This window comes from Dendrobates tinctorius, unplaced genomic scaffold (genome assembly GCF_039654945.1).
Source record: "Dendrobates tinctorius isolate UK_male_01 unplaced genomic scaffold, ASM3965494v1 ptg000091l, whole genome shotgun sequence".
Classification (NCBI taxonomy): Eukaryota; Metazoa; Chordata; class Amphibia; order Anura; family Dendrobatidae; genus Dendrobates; species Dendrobates tinctorius.
Window position 1 is genome coordinate 1,215,001 of NW_027361759.1, and position 20,865 is coordinate 1,235,865.

The 20,865-nt window shown below is 41.0% G+C and overlaps 1 protein-coding gene across 5 annotated transcripts in view; it reads left to right on the forward strand.

The window, feature by feature from the left end:
• Nucleotides 1-20,524, forward strand: part of FRMPD4 (FERM and PDZ domain containing 4) — an 808,734-nt gene extending 788,210 nt beyond the window's left edge. For 4 of the 5 annotated variants that reach the window (XM_073586150.1, XM_073586151.1, XM_073586152.1 and 1 more), the window contains 6 exons: nucleotides 4,575-4,664; nucleotides 5,044-5,226; nucleotides 9,500-9,635; nucleotides 12,508-13,548; nucleotides 13,829-15,073; nucleotides 18,700-20,524. In XM_073586150.1, the coding sequence (XP_073442251.1) occupies nucleotides 4,575-4,664; nucleotides 5,044-5,226; nucleotides 9,500-9,635; nucleotides 12,508-13,548; nucleotides 13,829-15,073; nucleotides 18,700-20,048 (4,044 nt within the window). In that variant the 3' untranslated portion in view covers nucleotides 20,049-20,524. Of the gene's footprint in view, nucleotides 1-4,574; nucleotides 4,665-5,043; nucleotides 5,227-9,499; nucleotides 9,636-12,507; nucleotides 13,549-13,828; nucleotides 15,074-18,694 lie in introns of all 5 variants that reach the window. The other variant, XM_073586154.1, reaches the window with a different exon arrangement.
• Nucleotides 20,525-20,865: the final 341 nt, after the last annotated feature.

Sequence of the window (20,865 nt, forward strand, 5' to 3'; positions counted from 1 at the left end):
AAAATTCTTTTAATGAAATAAAGACACCAAGTTATTGACTAAATTTATTTCTCTGCATATCCATAAATAAACCATGAACCTGTAAAAAAAATAAAACAAACAAACAACAATATAATTACCTCTCCGCTGGTCAGTCAAGGTCCCCCGCTGCAATCCATCAGAAGAGGTTAAGTGGTTTACAACGGGACTGGTGCTAATACGACCAGCCCGCTGTAAACCACTGCCAGAATGAATTATTTCATCTCTGTGCAGCCTCCCTGGTGTACTGGAGATGAACTAATGAGCATGGGAAAGACACCTGGGGCATGCTCCTGATGAGTCGGCAGATGTTGTCATGAGAGATCGCCTCCCAGACCTGGGCTAAAGCATCCACCAACTCCTGGACAGTCTGTGGTGCAACGTGACGTTGGTGGATGGAGAGAGACATGATGTCCCAGATGGGCTCAATTGGATTGAGGTCTGGGGAACGGGCAAGCCAGTCCATAGCTTCAATGCCTTCATCTTGCAGGAACTGCTGACACACTCCAGCCACATGAGGTCTGGCTTTATCCTGCATTAGGAGAAACCCAGGCCCAACCACACCAGCATATGGTCTCACAAGGGGTCCGAGGATCTCATCTCGGTACCTAATGGCAGTCAGGCTATCACTGGCGAGCACATGGAGGGCTGTGTGGCCCGCCAAAGAAATGCCACCCCGCACCATTACTGACCCACTGCCAAACCGGTCATGCTGAAGGATGTTGCAGGCAGCAGATAGCTGTCCATGGCGTCTCCAGAATCTGTCACGTCTGTCACATGTGCTCAGTGTGAACCTGCTTTCATCTATGAAGAGCACAGGGCGCCAGTGGCAAATTTGCCAATCCTGGTGTTCTGTGGCAAATGCCAAGCGTCCTGCATGGTGTTGGGATGTGAGCACAACCCCCATCTATGGACGATGGGCACTCTGACCATGCTCATGAAGTTGGTTTCTAATGGTTTCTGCAGACACATGCACCTTTGTGGCCTGCTGGAGGTCATTTTGCAGGGCTCTGGCAGTGCTCCTCCTGTTCCTCCTTGCACAAAGGCTGAGGTAGCGGTCCTGCTCCTGGGTTGTTGCCCTCCTATGGCCCCCTCCACTTCTCCTGGTGTACTGGCCTGTCTCCTGGTAGAACCTCCAGCCTCTGGACACTACGCTGACACAACAAACCTTCTTGCCACAGCTCGCATTGATGTGCCATCCTGGATGAGCTGCACTACTTGAGCCACTTCTGTGGGTTGTAGAGTCCGTCACATGCTACCAGGAGTGTGAAAGCACAACCAACATTAAAAAGTGACCAAAACATCAGCCAGAAAGCATTGGTACTTAGATGTGGTCTGTGGTCCCCACCTGCAGAACCACGCCTTTATTGAGGGTGTCTTGATAATTGCCAATAATTTTCATCTGTTGTCTATTCCATTTGCACAACAGCATGTGAAATTGATTGTCAATCAGTGTTGCTTCCTAAGTGGAGTTTGATTTCACAGAAGTTTGATTTACTTGGAGTTATATTCTGCTGTTTAAGGGTTCCCTCTATTTTTTTGAGCAGTGTATACAGTATATATATACACTCACTGGCCACTTTATTAGGTACACCTGTCCAACTGTGTGTTAAGACTTAATTTCTAATCAGCCAATCACATGGCGGCAACTCAGTGCATTTAGGCATGTAGACATGGTCAAGACAATCTCCTGCAGTTCAAACCGAGCATCAGTATGGGGAAGAAAGGTGATTTGAGTGCCTTTGAACGTGGCATGATTGTTGGTGCCAGAAGGGCTGGTCTGAGTATTTCAGAAACTGCTGATCTACTGGGATTTTCACGCACAACCATCTCTAGGGTTTACAGAGAATGGTCCGAAAAAGAAAAAAAATCCAGTGAGCGGCAGTTCTGTGGCCGGAAATGCCTTGTTGATGCCAGAGGTCAGAGGAGAATGGGCATACTGGTTCGAGCTGATAGAAAGGCAACAGTGACTCAAATTGCCACCCGTTACAACCAAGGTAGGCAGAAGAGCATCTCTGAACGCACAGTGCGTCGAACTTTGAGGCAGATGGGCTACAGCAGCAGAAGACCACACTGGGTACCACTCCTCTCAGCTAAGAACAGGCATCTGATGGCTACTTTCAGCAGGATAATGCGCCATGTCATAAAGCTCGAATCATCTCAGATTGGTTTCTTGAACATGACAATGAGTTCACTGTACTCAAATGGCCTCCTCAGTCACCAGATCTCAATCCAATAGAGCATCTTTGGGATGTGGTGGAACGGGAGATTCGCATCAGGGATGTGCAGCCGACAAATCTGCGCCAACTGTGTGATGCCATCATGTCAATATGGTCCAAAATCTCTGAGGAATGCTTCCAGCACCTTGTTGAATCTCTGCCACGAAGAATTGAGGCAGTTCTGAAGGCAAAAGGGGGTCCAACCCGTTACTAGCATGGTGTACCTAATAAAGTGGCCAGTGAGTGTGTATATATATATATATATATATATATATATATATACTATGTGTATATATCTATACACATAAACATGTCAGTATGATTTTTCTGTATTGCAAAATGAATTGCCGGCTTTTGTTATAGGACACCGGTGCGTATTTTTCGCTAGTCACATGTGTGGTCTGTGTGTAATCCATATTTTTCTCGCCCCCATATACTTGCATTGGCGTATTTTGCCCATAATACGATGACAATCGCAGCATGTTGCGATTGTCTCGGCCTGTAAACTACGGCCGAGAAATATACGGCTGATGAGAGCTGCCCCATAGAGAAACATTGGTCCGTGTGCAATGCGTTGTTTTAACACCTCTCACTTGTCCGTATTTCTCTGTAGTGTGACTACGGCCTTAACAGTATAATGGTGACCTCAGAAAAAAAAGTCCAAATTTAATTTCTCTCTCCTCTGATGTGATCGCACATCAGAGAGAAATGGGGTCCCCCGGTCCTCTCCCGGTACCTCTGGCATCCCTGCAACCCACCATGAAGTCCCCCGGGCCGTCGGAATCTACTTCCGGGAGAGAATGATGGGTGCATGCGCAATGCACCTGCCAAAGTTTGCCGGCTGGCACCTGGCAACAATAGGAAATTTTTCCTAATGGTTCATTTTCATCACTGTGATAGACCCTATCACAAATAAAAAAAAATAGTAAATCAAACCCCCTTTATCACCCCTTTAGGTAAAAATAATAAAATTTAAAAAAAGTATGTATTTCCATTAGGGTTAAAGTTGGGCTAAAGTGAGTTGGGCTAAAGTGAGTTGGGCTAGGGTTGCGGTTAGGCTAAAGTATGTTGGGCTAAAGATAGGGTTAGGGTTGGGCTAAATGAGTTGGGCTAAAGTTAGGGTTAGGGTTAGGCTAAAGTTAGGGTTAAGGTTAGGCTAAAGTTAGGGTTGGGCTAGGGTTAGGTTTAGTGTTGGGCTTGGTTAGGGTTGTTATGGTTGGGATTAAGGTTAGGGTTGTGGTTAGGGTTGTAGTTAGGGTTGGGATTAGGGTTAGGGGTGTGTTGGGGATAGGGTTGGAGTTAGAATTGGAGGGATTCCAATGTTTAGGTACATCAGGGGGTCTCCAAACGTGACTTGGCGCCACCATTGAATCCAGGCAATTTTGCGTTCAAAAAGTCAAATGGTATTTTCTCCATTCTGAGCCCTGCTACGCACCCAAACAGTGGGTTTCCCTATATATGGGGTATTGGCACACTCAGGAGAAATTGCACAACAAATTCTGTGGTCCATTTTCTCCTGATACCCTTGTGAAAATAAAAAAATTGGTTCCAAAGTAAATTTTTTGTGAAAAAATTAAAGTGTTCATTTTTTCCTTCCACATTGCTTTAGTTCTCGTGAAGCACCTGAAGGGTTAATACATTTATTGAATGTGGTTTTGCGCACCTTGAGGGGTGCAGTTTTTAGAATGGTGTCACTTTTGGGTGTTTTCTGTTATATTGACCCCCCAAACTCCCTTCAAATGTGAGATGGTCACTAAAAAATGGTTTTGTAAATTTTGTTGGAAAAATGAGAAATTGCTGGTCAACTTTTAACCCTTTTAACATCCTAACAAAAAAATTATGTTTCCAAAATTGTGCTGATGCAAAGCAGTCATGTGGGAAATGTTATTCATTGACTATTTTGTGTGATATAACTCTGATTTAAGAGTGCAAAAATTAAAAGTTTGAAAATTGCCAAATTTTGAAAATTTTTGCCAAATTTCCATTTTTTCTTAAATGAACGCAAGTTATATCGAAGATATTTTACCACTAACATGAAATAAAATATGTCACGAAAAAAACTTTCTCAGAATCAGTGGGATATGTTGAAGCGTTCCAGAGTTAGAACCTGGTAAAGTGACGGTGGTCAGAATTGTAAAAATTGGCTTGGTCATTGAGTACCAAATTGGCTCTTTCACTAAGGGGATAGAGGACATTTTTGGTTGTCACCCAATTTCATATTTTTGACAGAAGCAGCTATCCTAAATACTTATGCTGTGGGTACTTTTTTCTTATTTTAACAATAATTTGGATTTAATAATATTGGTTTAAGCAGAAATGTATTTTATCTCTTCACAGCTGTCTGCTCTCCAAGCCAAAGTGCACTATCTGAAGTTTCTTAGTGATTTACGCTTGTATGGTGGACGTGTATTTAAAGCAAAATTGATTGTAAGTGCTTTTTAAGGAACAATTAGCTAAATATATTCATATTTCTGGATTTTCTGTAATTAATTATGACTTCAATAAAAGTCTTTTGTCATCCATCAGTATGAAATAATTTTAAAAGCTAGTAAAAGGGTCATCAATATTTCCAGGGCAATATTACTTTATCTTCCAGAACAAATTATGAAATTCATTTTCCCAGCTGCACAAATATAGATGTTGCCTTGCTTTAAATTTAAATACATTTTCCTATCCATATTCATTTAATCAACAAATGCATTTATAATGCTTACAACATTATGTAATTTATTTTTAGCTTTGCCTTGAAAGATTGGCCAGTGAAGACCTAGAGAAACATAACTCTTTCATGTCCTTGTACCTACAGCAGGGAGAAAAACATTCGGATGTGACCTTGCTAGTTGGTCCACGATATGGCATCAGTCATGTAATCAACACAAAAACAAACCTAGTTGCCCTACTTGCAGACTTCAGCCATGTCAATAGGATTGAAATGTACACAGAGGACGATGTAACAGTTAGGGTAGAGCTTCATGTTCTTGATGTGAAGGTAAGTGCAATTTAATTTTTTTTATTTTGACTCACAATTTGTATATTAGATGACCAAAAATATTAGGATAAACCTTAATCAAACATCGAATTTAGGTTTTTCACTCCGTCGTATTACCCCGATTGTATAAAATCCAGCCCCAAGCCATGCAGTCTGCCTGTACTAACATCTGTGAAAGAATGGGTCGTGCTAAAGAGTTCACTGAATTAGAGCAATGTACTGTATGCCACCATTGTAAGAAGAGAGATTTCTTTCTTCCTAAATATTCCATGAATGACGGTAAATGGTATTATTGAAGAGTGGAAGCAGACTGAACAAGCACCTAGGAAACTGCTTGGCACTAACATCTTCCTCCCATAAATGCACTCTGATATAATCAGATGTAGTCCATACACATGGCTATGCTGTAATCAGTGATACTCTGTCATAATACAAAAGTCTCTGAAAGTCCCAAATAGCAGAAGTGGAGATGACAGCACTCACCACATCGAGAAAAACAGTCTTCTTTATTATTTCGTAGCAGGCAATAAAAATCAGGTGGGGAGCGTACAGGCAAACAACAGCAGGCAACAGCAGTTTTGTGGCTACCGACACTTCTACAGGCCTCTAGAAATGTCAATAGACTTGACACTGCCGTATCCTGCTGTTTGCCTGTACTCCTCCCTCCTGATTATTATTGTTTGTTATGAGATAATAAAGAAGATTGTTTTTCTTGATGTGGTGAGTGTTGTCATCTCTACTTCTACCATTTGGCACTTGAAAAGTAGAACCTTTTAAGAAACACAGCAACTGAACATGTCAGGTCATGTAAAATTAAAGAGTGGGGTCATCAAGTGCTGAGGCACATAATTTATAAATATTGCTGTGCTGACTCAATAACTTTAGAGTTCTAGACCTACTTTAGAATTAACATCAGCATCAAAATTGTGCACAAGTAGATCCATGGCATGGTTTCCAAGGCTTAGCTGTTGCATGCCAATGACAAGCATCAGATGGAATGGTGTAAAGCATGCTACCACCGGACTCTGGAGCAGTGGAAACATGTTCCGTGGAGTAAAGATCATGTATTGTGAGTTCATTTTCCCCTTCACCATTGAGGTCTGATGAACTCCCTCTTCTGGTGAAGGAAGGTAGTGAGGCTAATTACAAAGCACCTGAGCAGAATGATAATGCCTGGGTGACTGGGATTGCTGACTGGATATAAGGCAGCCGACACCCTTCTGCCTTGCGGGTGATTACTCTGAGGGATTCTTGGAGACCAGTCTGATTCCTGCTCCTCAAAAGCTAAGTTTTCTGCTCTACTTTTTTGCATTTGTGTTTTGGTTTTGGTTTTGCCTTGTTTTTCTGGATTTCTGCCTTTCCCTTCTGGGTGAGCTGAATTCCTTTTTGCTCTGTCTTCAGATAATACCTGAGTACTGATATAGTCTTTTTGAAGCCTAGCGTCTTCAGGGCTTTTTTCCCTATCAGTTTGTTGGCTCTTGTTTTTGAGAGGGTTTTGGCGGATTGCAGACAGCAGCTTTTCTATTCTGTCCTATTTAGTTAGCTTGGGTCCCATCATTTGCTCAGCCTATCTTTCTATCTGTGTGAGTGTTTTTTCATCTTGCTTCACTGTCATTATATGTTGGGGGCTGCCTATTGCTTTGGGGTCTGCTCTGGGGCAGTTTAGATTTCCCTTTCTGTCTTTAGGCTATGTAGTTCTCCGGCTGTGATCGAGGGGTCTAGGGCACCGTAGGAACCCACCACGGCTACTGCTAGTTGTTGTTGTTAGGTTCAGGGGTCTGCAATCCGATAGCTGCCAACTTCTCTGGTTTTCTGGACTTAGCTAGTATTTCTGTTTTTGCTTCCTACGGTGACTCATTCATAACAATCATGCTTCTTTATCTGATAGTCTGAAAGATTATTCTGAGTTTGGTGAATGCCAAAATAACTGTACTTGCCTGACCTCATTGTGCCATATGTAAAGTGTGGTGAAGGAGGGATTATGCTATGGGGTCGTTTTTTCAGCCCCTTTGTTCCAGTAAGCGGAACGCCTAAAGGGGTTATCCAGGATTTTTTTTCTTATTGATCTATCAACTTATCGTCTGACAGTTGTTAACTGCCTGCCCATTCTACAACGTAACCATCTCTCCTAACTCAGTTTGGTCACAGATCTCTCCTGGCGACAATTCTACTGCTTCCTGTGATGTTTTATTGACAGAGCACCTCCTTCTCTTCCACTCAGTTGTGACTGAACTGGGAAAGATTGTCGCTCAGCAGAATAGGCAGGTAGTTAGCAAGTGCTTAAAACCATAGGGGAAAAAAGTCCCGGATAACCTCTTTAATAATTCAGTATGTTTCCAACTTTGTGGGAATATTTTTGGGAAGGCCCTTTTCTTTTTAAACATGACTTTGCCATCAACTCCAAATTCATGCCTATGAAGTTAGTAAGCGATGTCAGAAAAGCTCCAAGACAAGAGATATAAGGTGTGGGTGTGCTAATACTTTTGTCCATATATTGTAAAGGTTTGTAGGCGTATCACAACATCTTAATTTTATAAACAAAAGTTCCATTTGCCTAAATGCTATTTCTCTAAACTGATATGTTAGTTTTTCAAAATGCAAAAAAGAAAAAAACCAGAAAAGAAATATGATTAAAAACATATTATTATAAGCAAGGTATCAGTAAAATCTATTACATAATGGATCCACTAAGGACCTATATATGACATATCATGGGTATGGTTTATTACCCACATAACAAAGCATTAAATAGATGATAAAAAGAATGAACATGCACTGCAATGTAAAAAATTACTTGTGTGGAAATGTTCAATCCTTTCAGCTTCTTTTTAACCACTTCAAGTTTGCAAAAACATAATGTGGTTACAAGAAGCGACCTAACCATTCTTCAAGCTCCTTCTGCTTAGAAGCCGCCCACTAGTTTGTTTAATATAAGTTAAAAAAAGCCGATGGCCAAAGATGTCACAATGAAATTACCAAAAAGACACCAAAAAAGGCGCTTCACGACAAAAGACGCCACTGTGTGCTTAAGCTATTCCTTTTGAAAAACATGGTGGGTTTGCACACATCTAAAAGATGTCAGTGCACATACCCTAAAGAGTAGTAGAGGAAAGACTTTTCCTGAAATAATACATTTGGACTATATTAGTGTCACGCCGCCTCCGCATACTCACCCGGCCTCTGCTCCCACGCCGCAGCCCCTCGCCGTCCGACAGCCTTGGCGGTCCCTTCTGACAGTCTCGCGGCCGACGGGATCTCTGCATGCAATGCGCATGCACCATAGGCCGCGGCCGCGCCTCCCTCCTGTTACTTGTGCTCCGGCAATGCCCTGACCCGGAAGCACCTATGGACCAATGGCAGACCTGACAGGGCCATATCAGGCTGCTCCCCCTGAGGGAGGCGCCTGATCGTTGTGTTTGCTAGCACACTGGGCCCTGTTTCCTTGTGTGCTCTCTGCAGTCTCGCAGTCCTGCCTTTCATGGTCCCTGCAGTAGCCTTGCAGTCCGGTGCTCTGTGGGTCCAGCTATCTACACTCCAGTCCTGCCTCCGGTGTTCCTGTCCACCCTGCTATCCTCACACCAGTCCTTCAGTCCTACTCCAGTCCTGCCTCTGGTGTTCCTGCTCCATCCTGCTATCCACACTCCAGTCCTTCAGTCCTACTCCAGTCCTGCCTCCGGTGTTCCTGCTCTACCCTGCTATCCACACTTCAGTCCTTCAGTCCTACTCCAGTCCTGCCTCCGGTGTTCCTGCTCCATTCAGCTATCCACACGCCAGTCCTTCAGTCCTACTCCAGTCCTGCCTCCCGTGTTCCTGCTCCATCCTGCTATCCACACTCCAGTCCTACAGTCCTACTCCAGTCCTGCCTCCCGTGTTCCTGCTCCGTCCAGTTGTCTATGCTCCAGTCCTGCAGTCCTACTCCGGTCTAGTCTCCAGTGATCCCGCTCTGTTGTCTATGCTTCAGTCCCGTACTCCTACTCCAGTCCGTCCTGAGCCGCCCCTCTCGGTACCGGCTATCATGGTACCTGAACCCCTGGGCCTGCTCCTAACGATCCCTGTATAGGGGTCGGCTCCACCTGGCAGCTCACCCGGGGCCCCTCGGTCCAGAGGGTCCACTCCTGGAGATTTGTCTCCTGACCAGCCGTGGTAACAATTAGACTACATTCCACATACATTTAGCTTGTTTTGCTTTCAAAGTGTTAGCACTAAGGCATTAATGTAGATAATTATTTTGCAATCTAAGTTCTTTCTCTTAATATATTTCTAATTTTTGCAGCCTATCACACTACTTATGGAATCGTCTGATGCCATGAATCTTGCCTGCTTAACAGCAGGTTATTACCGACTATTAGTTGATTCAAGACGATCAATTTTTAATGTTGCAAATAAAAACACAGCTAATCGAGAATCAGGTAAGATAGCGAATATGGATTCAAATAGTTTATAGTACTTGCTATTTTAAATGGAAACTGTCAGGTCCCTGAAACCTCAGAAACCACCCCCATTATCACTTATACCGTACTTCTTCCCAATAATGTCTCTGATACTTAAAAAGTAAGTAAACTTTGATCATGTTTTCTGAAAAATTGTTCTCTTATCTGTTGACTTCCGCACTGTTCAGGAGTTTATTGAATAAGTGATGGAACGATGGGGTCTCAGGACCCAAACCTGCCCTGATCTGAAGGCAACTAAAGTGCTTGCCAAATGTGAAAAGAATGTGTTCAAAGTTCAGTCAGTATTTGACAGTTGTTTATTTCATCTGAAAAATAAAGTTTTAATGCCCTCCTCAGCATTTGCAAATGTAAATGACTAATCCAGAATTCCATCACTTCTGTCACAATTACACCACTCATGGTGTCCAAATGATGCTGTGAATGACAGCTCAGCTGCCCTATATCAGGGGCATGCTGGACTGTCCAATCTGGCCAGGTCTATGGGTTTCCTCCAGGGGTCACCCGTTCAGGTATTTACAGTGGGGAAAAAAAGTATTTAGTCAGTCAGAAATAGTGCAAGTTCCACCACTTAAAAAGATGAGAGGCGTCTGTAATTTACATCATAGGTAGACCTCAACTATGGGAGACAAACTGAGAAAAAAAAATCCAGAAAATCACATTGTCTGTTTTTTTTTTCATTTTATTTGCATATTATGGTGGAAAATAAGTATTTGGTCAGAAACAAAATTTCATCTCAATACTTTGTGATATATCCTTTGTTGGCAATGACAGAGGTCAAACGTTTTCTGTAAGTCTTCACAAGGTTGCCACACACTGTTGTTGGTATGTTGGCCCATTCCTCCATGCAGATCTCCTCTAGAGCAGTGATGTTTTTGGCTTTTCGCTTGGCAACACGGACTTTCAACTCCCTCCAAAGGTTTTCTATAGGGTTGAGATCTGGAGACTGGCTAGGCCACTCCAGGACCTTGAAATGCTTCTTACGAAGCCACTCCTTCGTTGCCCTGGCGGTGTGCTTTGGATCATTGTCATGTTGAAAGACCCAGCCACGTTTCATCTTCAATGCCCTTGCTGATGGAAGGAGGTTTGCACTCAAAATCTCACGATACATGGCCCCATTCATTCTTTCATGTACCCGGATCAGTCGTCCTGGCCCCTTTGCAGAGAAACAGCCCCAAAGCATGATGTTTCCACCACCATGCTTTACAGTAGGTATGGTGTTTGATGGATGCAACTCAGTATTCTTTTTCCTCCAAACACGACAAGTTGTGTTTCTACCAAACAGTTCCAGTTTGGTTTCATCAGACCATAGGACATTCTCCCAAAACTCCTCTGGATCATCCAAATGCTCTCTAGCAAACTTCAGACGGGCCCGGACATGTACAGGCTTAAGCAGTGGGACACGTCTGGCACTGCAGGATCTGAGTCCATGGTGGCGTAGTGTGTTACTTATGGTAGGCCTTGTTACATTGGTCCCAGCTCTCTGCAGTTCATTCACTAGGTCCCCCCGCGTGGTTCTGGGATTTTTGCTCACCGTTCTTGTGATCATTCTGACCCCACGGGGTGGGATTTTGCGTGGAGCACAAGATCGAGGGAGATTATCAGTGGTCTTGTATGTCTTCCATTTTCTAATTATTGCTCCCACAGTTGATTTCTTCACTCCAAGCTGGTTGGCTATTGCAGATTCAGTCTTCCCAGCCTTGTGCAGGGCTACAATTTTGTTTCTGGTGTCCTTTGACAGCTCTTTGGTCTTCACCATAGTGGAGTTTGGAGTCAGACTGTTTGAGGGTGTGCACAGGTGTCTTTTTATACTGATAACAAGTTTAAACAGGTGCCATTACTACAGGTAATGAGTGGAGGAAAGAGGAGACTCTTAAAGAAGAAGTTACAGGTCTGTGAGAGCCAGAAATCTTGATTGCTGGTTCTGACCAAATACTTATTTTCCACCATAATATGCAAATAAAATGAAAAAAAAAAACAGACAATGTGATTTTCTGGATTTTTTTTTCTCAGTTTGTCTCCCATAGTTGAGGTCTACCTATGATGTAAATTACAGACGCCTCTCATCTTTTTAAGTGGTGGAACTTGCACTATTGCTGACTGACTAAATACTTTTTTTCCCCACTGTAGCTGGCTGGCAATGGTCGGACAATTGCCAGTCGTATATTTGCTTAGTGGTGTGCTTCTCTGTACTCTGTGTATATTCTGACCTTTATTTGCCAGACCTCAGATTTGCCTTTTTCATTACTCACTTGTATTACCCTTTTTTCTTTTGACGTACTCTAACCTTAGTAGCCTGACCCCGAACTTTATCTTTGACTATTCCTTTGACTATACCCTTTTATCTTTGTTGGACGCTCCTGGCAATTGACCTCAGACTCTTTAGACTTCCCAACCTTACAGTTTATCCATGAGAAGTGACACAGCATCACAACTTCACATAGAGCAGTCCTGCTCTACATGCTGTGCTCACACCCAGTTGAGTATGATAGACATTCTACTGGCTCTTTGTCTCCTCTGTGCATGAAGTCCCACACATACTGTACATGCAATATCCTACCTCATGGGCTTAGAAGAGAGAAGGTGCAGCAAGCCAGAAGTTTGTTGCATGATTACATCTTGTAAAGCCAGACTGCTGTTAGTGGAGAAAGGACCACCCAACTACTGTCTCATGTGTCCGAGACATTACTGAAAAGCTGAACTTGTTTTATATTGTACTGGGGGCCATTTCTGAGGCTTCAGAATCTGACAAGTAACTGAATATTTAATACTCATCACTCATGTATTTTGTTAAGTAAAGTATCATCATTAAAAAAAATTTTTTTTTCTTTAGGAAATGAAATCCGCAGTAAAATTAATTATCATGATTGTGATTGGAACTATTTACCAAAATCAGCTATCATTACTTATGAAGAAAATCAGGAAGCTCAGCAAATATTCACAGACTTGAAACAACGAAACATTGAAGTTTCAGATAGTCAACTGTATCATAAAGACCACCGGAGTTTGTATATAGAGACTACATTTAATTCAGGAGAACTTGATCAGCAACTAACCAAACAATGTGACCATATAGATTTAGAAAACAGCCTCAGTGTAAACCAGCCGGCATTACTGTCTCTGTCAGGACTGGAACACTCTAATACAGCACAAGATTCTCCAAGGAGCGCAAAAGTGTCTTTCATATTTGGTGATCATAACCTTGACACCATAAACCCACAGACACTTGGCTATGAACGATTGTTGGATGAAAGTCCTGAAATGTTGGATAAACAAAATGTAAATTACTTAAATAATGCCAATGACATTAAAGACCTAGACTTGACATCAGATGCTGAAAGCATCCATTTTGCTGCTAATACCGTTTATGCAAATATATCTGAAAGTAAAATGTTTGGTGCTGCAGAAGGAATTGAAGAACCGCTTTTACATGATATATGTTATTCTGAAAACACTGATGATGTCGAAGATGAAGATGAGGCCAGTTGTGAAGAAGATATAATGGTGCCAGAGGACACCAGAACAAATATTCTTAGCATGTCAGGTTCCAGTGATGACATCATAGACTTGACTTCACTTCCCCCACCCGAAGGAGATGACAATGAAGATGACTTCTTGTTGCATTCCTTAAACATGGCCATTGCTGCTCCTCCTCCTGGATTTAGAGACAGCTCTGATGAAGAAGACTGTCCTAATCAGTCTGCTTCAGCTATCAGTGCATCTAATGATGACATCCCAGTGTCACTTATTGATGCCGTACCAACAAGTGCAGATGAAAAATGTGAGACAATCCTAGAAGAAACTATGGTTTCAAATCTTCAAGCAATGCAAGAATTGGCTGTGTCAGAAGACAGCCAAGCAGATGACACCTCAGGTTCTTTCACCATTGTGACGTTCATTCATTAGTGTACAAAATCCATCATGTCATCCCCTTAAGCCATCACATTATTTTTATATTTGTGTTACAATTCCTCATAATCAAACCATCTTTTCCTTTTACCCATTGGACCTGCTGTTTTTTTTTTAATTTTTTTACATTTTATATGAAACCCTCATGTTAATTTATGAAGGTATGGTTATGGTGTGATATAGAGCAGACAACAAAAATATTAAGTTCATTCATTTTTTTACTAACTTTCTTTTCTCTCTCTCAGGTGTAACAATATTAAGAGCATATAGTCCAGAATCATCTTCAGATTCTGGAAATGAAACCAATTCCTCAGAAATGACTGAGAGTTCTGAATTAGCATCAGCACAGAAGCAAATAGAAAATCCTGCACGTGCAATATTGCAGAACAATGATGGGTACCAAATTCTGATGCCAGAGCAGATGGATATTTCTGTAGCGAAGAATCAATCTGGATCTATGTCTCTGAAGTCTACTTCTTCCATAGCAAATCAGCTGCAACTCCAGTCAAAAGCTGTGCCTTCAAAGCAGATACTTCATTCTGATAACATAGAAATGGAGCCAGAAACCATGGAGACAAAATCTGTTACTGAATACTTTAACAAGATGCAAATGGGTTCTTTGGTGTATGCTTGTAAAAGAAAAAATAAACCAGATGTGGAATTAAAAACACATTTTGATGTAAATGTTACAGTCAAAAAGCAAATCGGTAAAAGAACAGAAAATGACGGTGATCTAAAAACAAAGTATGAAACGCACCCTTCTAAAGACTGTCAGCTCCTGAGTAATTTTAACTTGGAAAGAACTGCATTTCGGAAAGACAATCAACGATGGTATAATACCACTGAGAAGGGAGCAATAGAGAAATTGCCAGCAGGTTCAGTGTACGTAAAGACATTGCCAAGGCTTTCTGGGGTTGGAAAAAATGAAACCAATACTAAAGATGACCCAAATATGGAAACCTCTCTTTCAGAACATGAGGATATATTTATTTCCAATGCAGCTTTTATTTCTTCTTCCAAAGAACTAGTCGACTCTGAAGCTGATGGCATGTCTACTGAGCACATTTCCAAGATGGCAGATACGGATCAGAACATTAATCGGATCTGTGAGTACCACATCACCAAGAACATGTCCTCATTTCAAAGTGAGGGACATTTTTCTCTCCAAGGCTCCCAGTGCTCTTCTGTGGATGCAGGTTGTAGTACTGGTAGCAGTTCGTGTGCGACACCTGTAGAGTCTCCTCTGTGTACTTCAGATGCTAAAAATATTCTCGCTGATGCATCAGTAAAGAGTGGAAATTACATGACCCCTGATGAAAGACAATCAATACTCCCAAATCATAGTGCAACATATCCTGAACTCCAACAAGGCGATGCCGCTTGTCACAGGCTGAATGTGCCAGTTGCACATACAACAGTGAATGCAGACCCATTGTTTGGAACCTTAAGAGAGGGATGTCATCGGATATCTAAAATTAAAGAAACCACAGGTACATCACTTTATGTTTTCCACTGGTTACATTGCACACATTAATGGGAAGTAGAGTATGTACTCTATGAAGCTATGTGTCCAGGTTTAAATAATTGCATACTTAATTGCTATAGCTTCAAACACCTTATAATAACATATTTTACACATTTCTATTGGTAACTGGGATAACATATCATTTTGGGGTCATCGGCACTCAGACAGCTTTAGCAATCATATCAGTCTTTTGCTGTATTAGCGTAATGTCACAATAAGAACAGTACGGCATCAGCATGCTCAAGGAGGGGTCAGCTATCAAGAAAAACTATTAGGGTACATAAAAGCAAACTATTAGGGTACAAAATAAGCAAGGATGAAAGCATTAGTAACTACAGATCAAAGCTTGATAACGTATTTATAAAAGCCCTCCCTTTAAAACATTTTCCCCTCAACATGTGCATATGTTTATGTACTGTATTGTGTGTGTGTGTGTGTGTGTGTGTGTGTTACAATACCAACTGATGTCTTCTTCGGTATCCTGCACCGTTTCGGGCCTCTTTTGAGTGACGGTACTGCTCTTCAGACTCTCCGAATCACACGTTCTGGGTAATTTGGAAGTGGCTTTTACAATGTAAGTGTATGGAGCATCAGAACAAGACTCTACAGGCTTACATTGTAAGAGAGGCTTTCAGCTCACGCATAGAGAATAAAGTGAGCCACATAGTCTGAAGAGTGGTGATGACACTTAAAATAGGAGCAGAACGGTGCTTGATTCTGGAGAAAGCATGTAAGTGAGAAAATTATTATATTCACATCATAGCATATACACATTTAGGGATAAAAAAAACAGTTCATGGGAGGGCTTATTTAAGTAATGTCATAGACAATATCTTTATGTTGAGAATATTTGGATACAGTGAAGTCCTCTATGACAGAACTTTGTATAATGCTTATATAGAGAATTTACCATTATATGGAAAGTACCTGATTTTTCTGTTGGAATATTTTGCTCTGAAATCCGGTAGACAGAGATGGCACTTAAAGTGAAAAAAAAAATATTTTTCATTTATTCACCTTGGCAGATCCTGTACTTTTCTCAAGGATCACAGAAAGCTCAAGGAGGTTAAGTCATTGCAGAGGTGAATAAAGAAAAGGCTGTTATTTTTCACTTATACTGGTGTCTCGATCTCCATTTTGCGTTCAGATTAAAGACCATAGGTTAAGTCATGAGACACAGACACCAGTGGTTACTATTGAAAAAAGCTATTTTTTTTAGATTATTTTTTTCTGAATTGTAAAGAAACCCAGTATTCATTTTAATTTGTGTTAGCTAAATGTCAAACCACACAATGTGTTTTAAAAAACCCTCACAATGGTGTGACAACCCCAGCCGAATTTTGTCCTTGCCCTTCATCATACTCCGCTTACCTGGTTCTAGTGATGGTGTGGCTATAGGGTTGACATTATGACACTGAGATCACTGCTGTAGCCATCACTGGAGATGGGTGAACCATCAAAGGACTATATGGAAGTGTTGTCACAACAGTGGCATTGGATTGCTAAGGTGAGTATCTCTCCTTCAGTTATATTGCACCATCACTAGCTAATTTTAAAGTATTCCATGGGGTTAAACCTCTTTAACGAGTTGACTAGTCTTACTTTCCCCAGTACAAGCCTTCATTTCCCATTATGGCCCAGTAAAAAAACATGCTCTTGAGCAAAACACTTATTCACTGTTGATCGTAATCTTATATGTAGGCTTGACAAGTATTATTGGTTGGGAGCACATTCCCTGGCATACACAGGGGATGTGCTGATGACAATAATGAAAGTCAGTAAACAATCAAGTGAACAATTCATGACCATTATTACATAAAAAGTAAACAAGTGCTGATCAGTTTTTGCACTTGTTATGGGCGGTATATCTTTCCGTGCAAAAAGACCTTTATTTGTCCAATATTTGACATTATTTTTTCCTATTAACATCTGATTGATCTTGATGTTACATAGTAATGTCAGAGATTCAGTTTTTTTCTGTAAAGGACTCCTTGCATTGACATTGGATGACATTTGCCAATTGTAACATCTCAATAATTAGTTCAACAGCAGCTATATGGTTAGTAATATCTTGAAATATACCGTAGCTACTTGAAAGACTTTGTAGGCCATTGCTGATCCTAAATAAACTCTAGATCCTTAAAGACGTGAATGGATCCTTCATAGATCACTTATTTAATTAAATTCAAACTATTTGATGGAATCTCTTTATACTGATTGGTGGATGTCCAAAATCACAATCATGCATTTATTACAGCACTTCTATCCAAAGAAACACCAATCTTTTTTTTTGTTATATGCAATAAAATCTAGGAAATGCCATAACATCATTATAATGAGGTGTTGAGACAGTCTTGCAGGAATCATGATGATCATGGTTCAGTTTGAATTTTTCCTGGCCACTTGCTGTATAGAAAACTGCCTTCAAGGAAGTGGAGCTGTGCTGGAGTTTACAGAACATTGAGTAGTTGGTAACATTGCTGTGCTGGAAAAAAGATAGCACTAAGGCTAGGTTCACATTTGCGTTCAGGAGGACTGCGGATGGCTGCTTCCTTTCTCCCTGATGCTCCGACTATGCTCCGCCTACTTCTGTATTCGTCCTGCATTTCCCTGCATGCCTATCTTTAACATTGGATATGCAGGGACATGCGTTGTATGCAGGGAAACGCAGGACGCATACAGAAGTAGGCGGAGCTTCAGGGAGGAAGAAGGGAGGAAGTAGGCAGCCATCCGCAGCCCTCCGGAGCGCAAATGTGAACCTAGCCTAAGTAAGCTTTCTCTCTGGCCACTGTGGGGGTCACAGATTGAAGAGGGCTGCTGTGCAGTATATGGGACCTTAGCTGTCCCATACCTCATCAAAATGCATAATTCTCCCTGCTTTGGAGGTAGAAGTGGACTCCTTACCCCTTAGGCCCTTATGCAGCTACACTGGTTTCACCAATGATATATCCACTCCTGGTGGAGGTCCAAGCAGTCAGGCCCTCACACATCAGTGATATGCTATCACTTTCTACAGTGCAAACTAATATATGTTTTTTTTTTAAATTCCTCTATAGAAAAGTACCTAAACATCACAAACTGCCCTTTCCCTTTTCTTCTACTATTCAGCCATCTGTAAAAATATTAAATGAAAGCATAATTTATAAGAAGTTTATAGTTATATAAATTGCTAAACTTTACATACCGTACTTACAATTGTGTGGCAGCAATATTAAAAGTGAAAACAGTGACTTGTGTTTTGTCATTTACCGCTGATGGTTACGATATTTTTCTAAATGACAATAGCTAGGAAGAAATAGAACTCCCCAATATATGCAAGTTGCACACTTCACGCAGTATCATTTCAACTTTTACAACTTTTCAATCAGACTTTGTGAAAACCTACGTACGTACCTGCCAATTACAAGATAGTTATTATCAACAAAATTTGCTTTGGTCTTTGTGGTATTTATTTTATTCTATCTATCTATCTATCTATCTATCTATCTAGCTATATATTTTATATATATTCTGTATTTGTTGTTCTTGTACTCTGTCTTTTTTCAGAAATGCTTAACAAATTTCTCTGTTTTTCTACTACCCCTAGTGTAGCTTTGACAGAGCCTGCAAAAGGAAGAAGAGATGGCATGCCTACAACTACTATTAAACACCCAAAAGGTGACCCTATTGCATCATCCAGCGTTTGCTCAGAATCAAATGTGCCAACTCAGAACCAAGATTCTCTCCATCTTCACCAAGGGAACCAAGCCTGTGCAGCAGAAATCAGTTCACACCAGTATGATATAATGGGAGGAAGTTTGAAAATGCCACATAATAGAAAGGTACTAAGAAGGAGCAGCAGTGTCATAACAAGATCCTCAGGCACGGAGGTAACAGACAAGAAAATCTCCTCTATTAGCTTGTGCTTGGATGGGGTGGAGACAGAACCGTCTAGGTCTGAAAAGAGACTTGAGCTTCCTTTAGGGAAAAAAATATCCAAAAGTTGTTCCCATAGTTCTGTGAATTCACTCAGTGAAGGCAAAGATAATAAAAGGTCAAGTTCAACTGGTTCTATGCAAAAGGCACAAAAACAGTCTAGGTCACTGCCTTTGTTGAAAATAGATGCAAGCAACTGGAGATGTCGGGGCCCCTTTAGTTACTGCTTCCAAAACAGGGGAAACAATGCTGATGATGACGAAGATGAGTTTGAAGAAGTAGACCATGGTAACAATAATGAAAATAAAGTAACATGTGTGTATCTACCAAAATCAGTGGCGGAAGCTCAAAAAGTAGAGCCTTCATTCACACCAAGTGGAAACAAAGATATAGAATCTCCCAGAGGCAGTATAGTAATGGCCACAAATCACACTGAGGAGGAACATGTCCCTGGGCAAACTGAGTTGAATGTCCAAAACATGGACTTTGATGAAAAGATTACCAGAATTTATGCACTAAAAGAAAAAGTTTATGCAATACCTGATGGGTTTCATGCTGCTCAAAGAGATGCGAATGAGTTACTCAGCCTAATAAGATCAAACCACGCTGGAAAGGGTGAAGATGTAAGCTTAGATACCTATGACCAGGAGCTATCTCAATATAAACAACGACTGTCTGTTGAATCTAGACAGCTAGGAAGTGCCTGTAGGAAGATGGCCACCGCAGACAAGGGCCAAGAAGAAATGTTGTCAGCCATGACCTCAAGTTTTCAAATTCTCTGTTGTTTAACAGAAGCGTGCATGAGATTAGTAAAAGCGGTGAATTCTGAATCCCAACAACAAGAAATTGTAGCAAAAATAGATGAGGTGGTACTGAACTACATTTGTTTGTTGAGGGCTGCAGAGTCTACATCTGCAAAGATGTTCAGTGATCCCAGTGTTAAACTTATGGCTCGACACTCTACTACTATGGCTGCCGTTGTAAGCACACTGACCCGTTCTCTTAAAATGCTTTTGAACAAATAAGCTAAGATAGTCACTTCATGAACTACCTTAATAAAGCCATACATAACCTTTTTTCTTTATATATGTATAGACCAATGTAAATTGCATTACTCTCTCGCATTTCCTATCCAACGCAACAAACACATCTGTCCCACCTCCAGACACCATATGAGAGAATGGCATTACGCATTAGCAAAAATGCTGATGTGATGCAGTCGCTTGTAAAAATTTAGCATCTAAGAGCCTAATGAACCTCAATTACTTATCTTGCATTATCTGCAGGCTTACTACATTAGCAGTTAACCCTTGCTGCAACTTCCTCTTTTCCTTCCTACCCAATCACATTAGTGATAGCATAATGTAAATAAACAGTATTTAATATTTTAAATTATAATTTTTAAGCTCTAAAAATGATGAAATGTTTCACATCCAAGAACGTATTATGATTTACTAGAGAATATAAATATATATATATAATAAATTGATTTTTTATTTAATTCATGCTGTCTGTGTACAATCATTTACGTTTGAAAGAAAACAAATTAATAAAATACTTATAAATGCTTTAAAGTGGTATAGAATCTGTGAAAGAGGCAGGTTTTCTCTTCTAAGAACAATGCCACACTTGTTCTCTGCTTGCTTCTGAAATTGTCAAGTGAATAAGGCTCAAACGGTGAAAGCAAACGGCCACTGAACAACGGTGGCCCTGTTTCTAGAGAAAAAGAGAACCTTCTAAGCCTGGACAACCATTATAATTTTTAGTACATTATTTGTAAGTTGGAACAGGGATGGGGAAGAAAAATAATACTAACCTCATTGCTGACCTTTCCACTGCTCA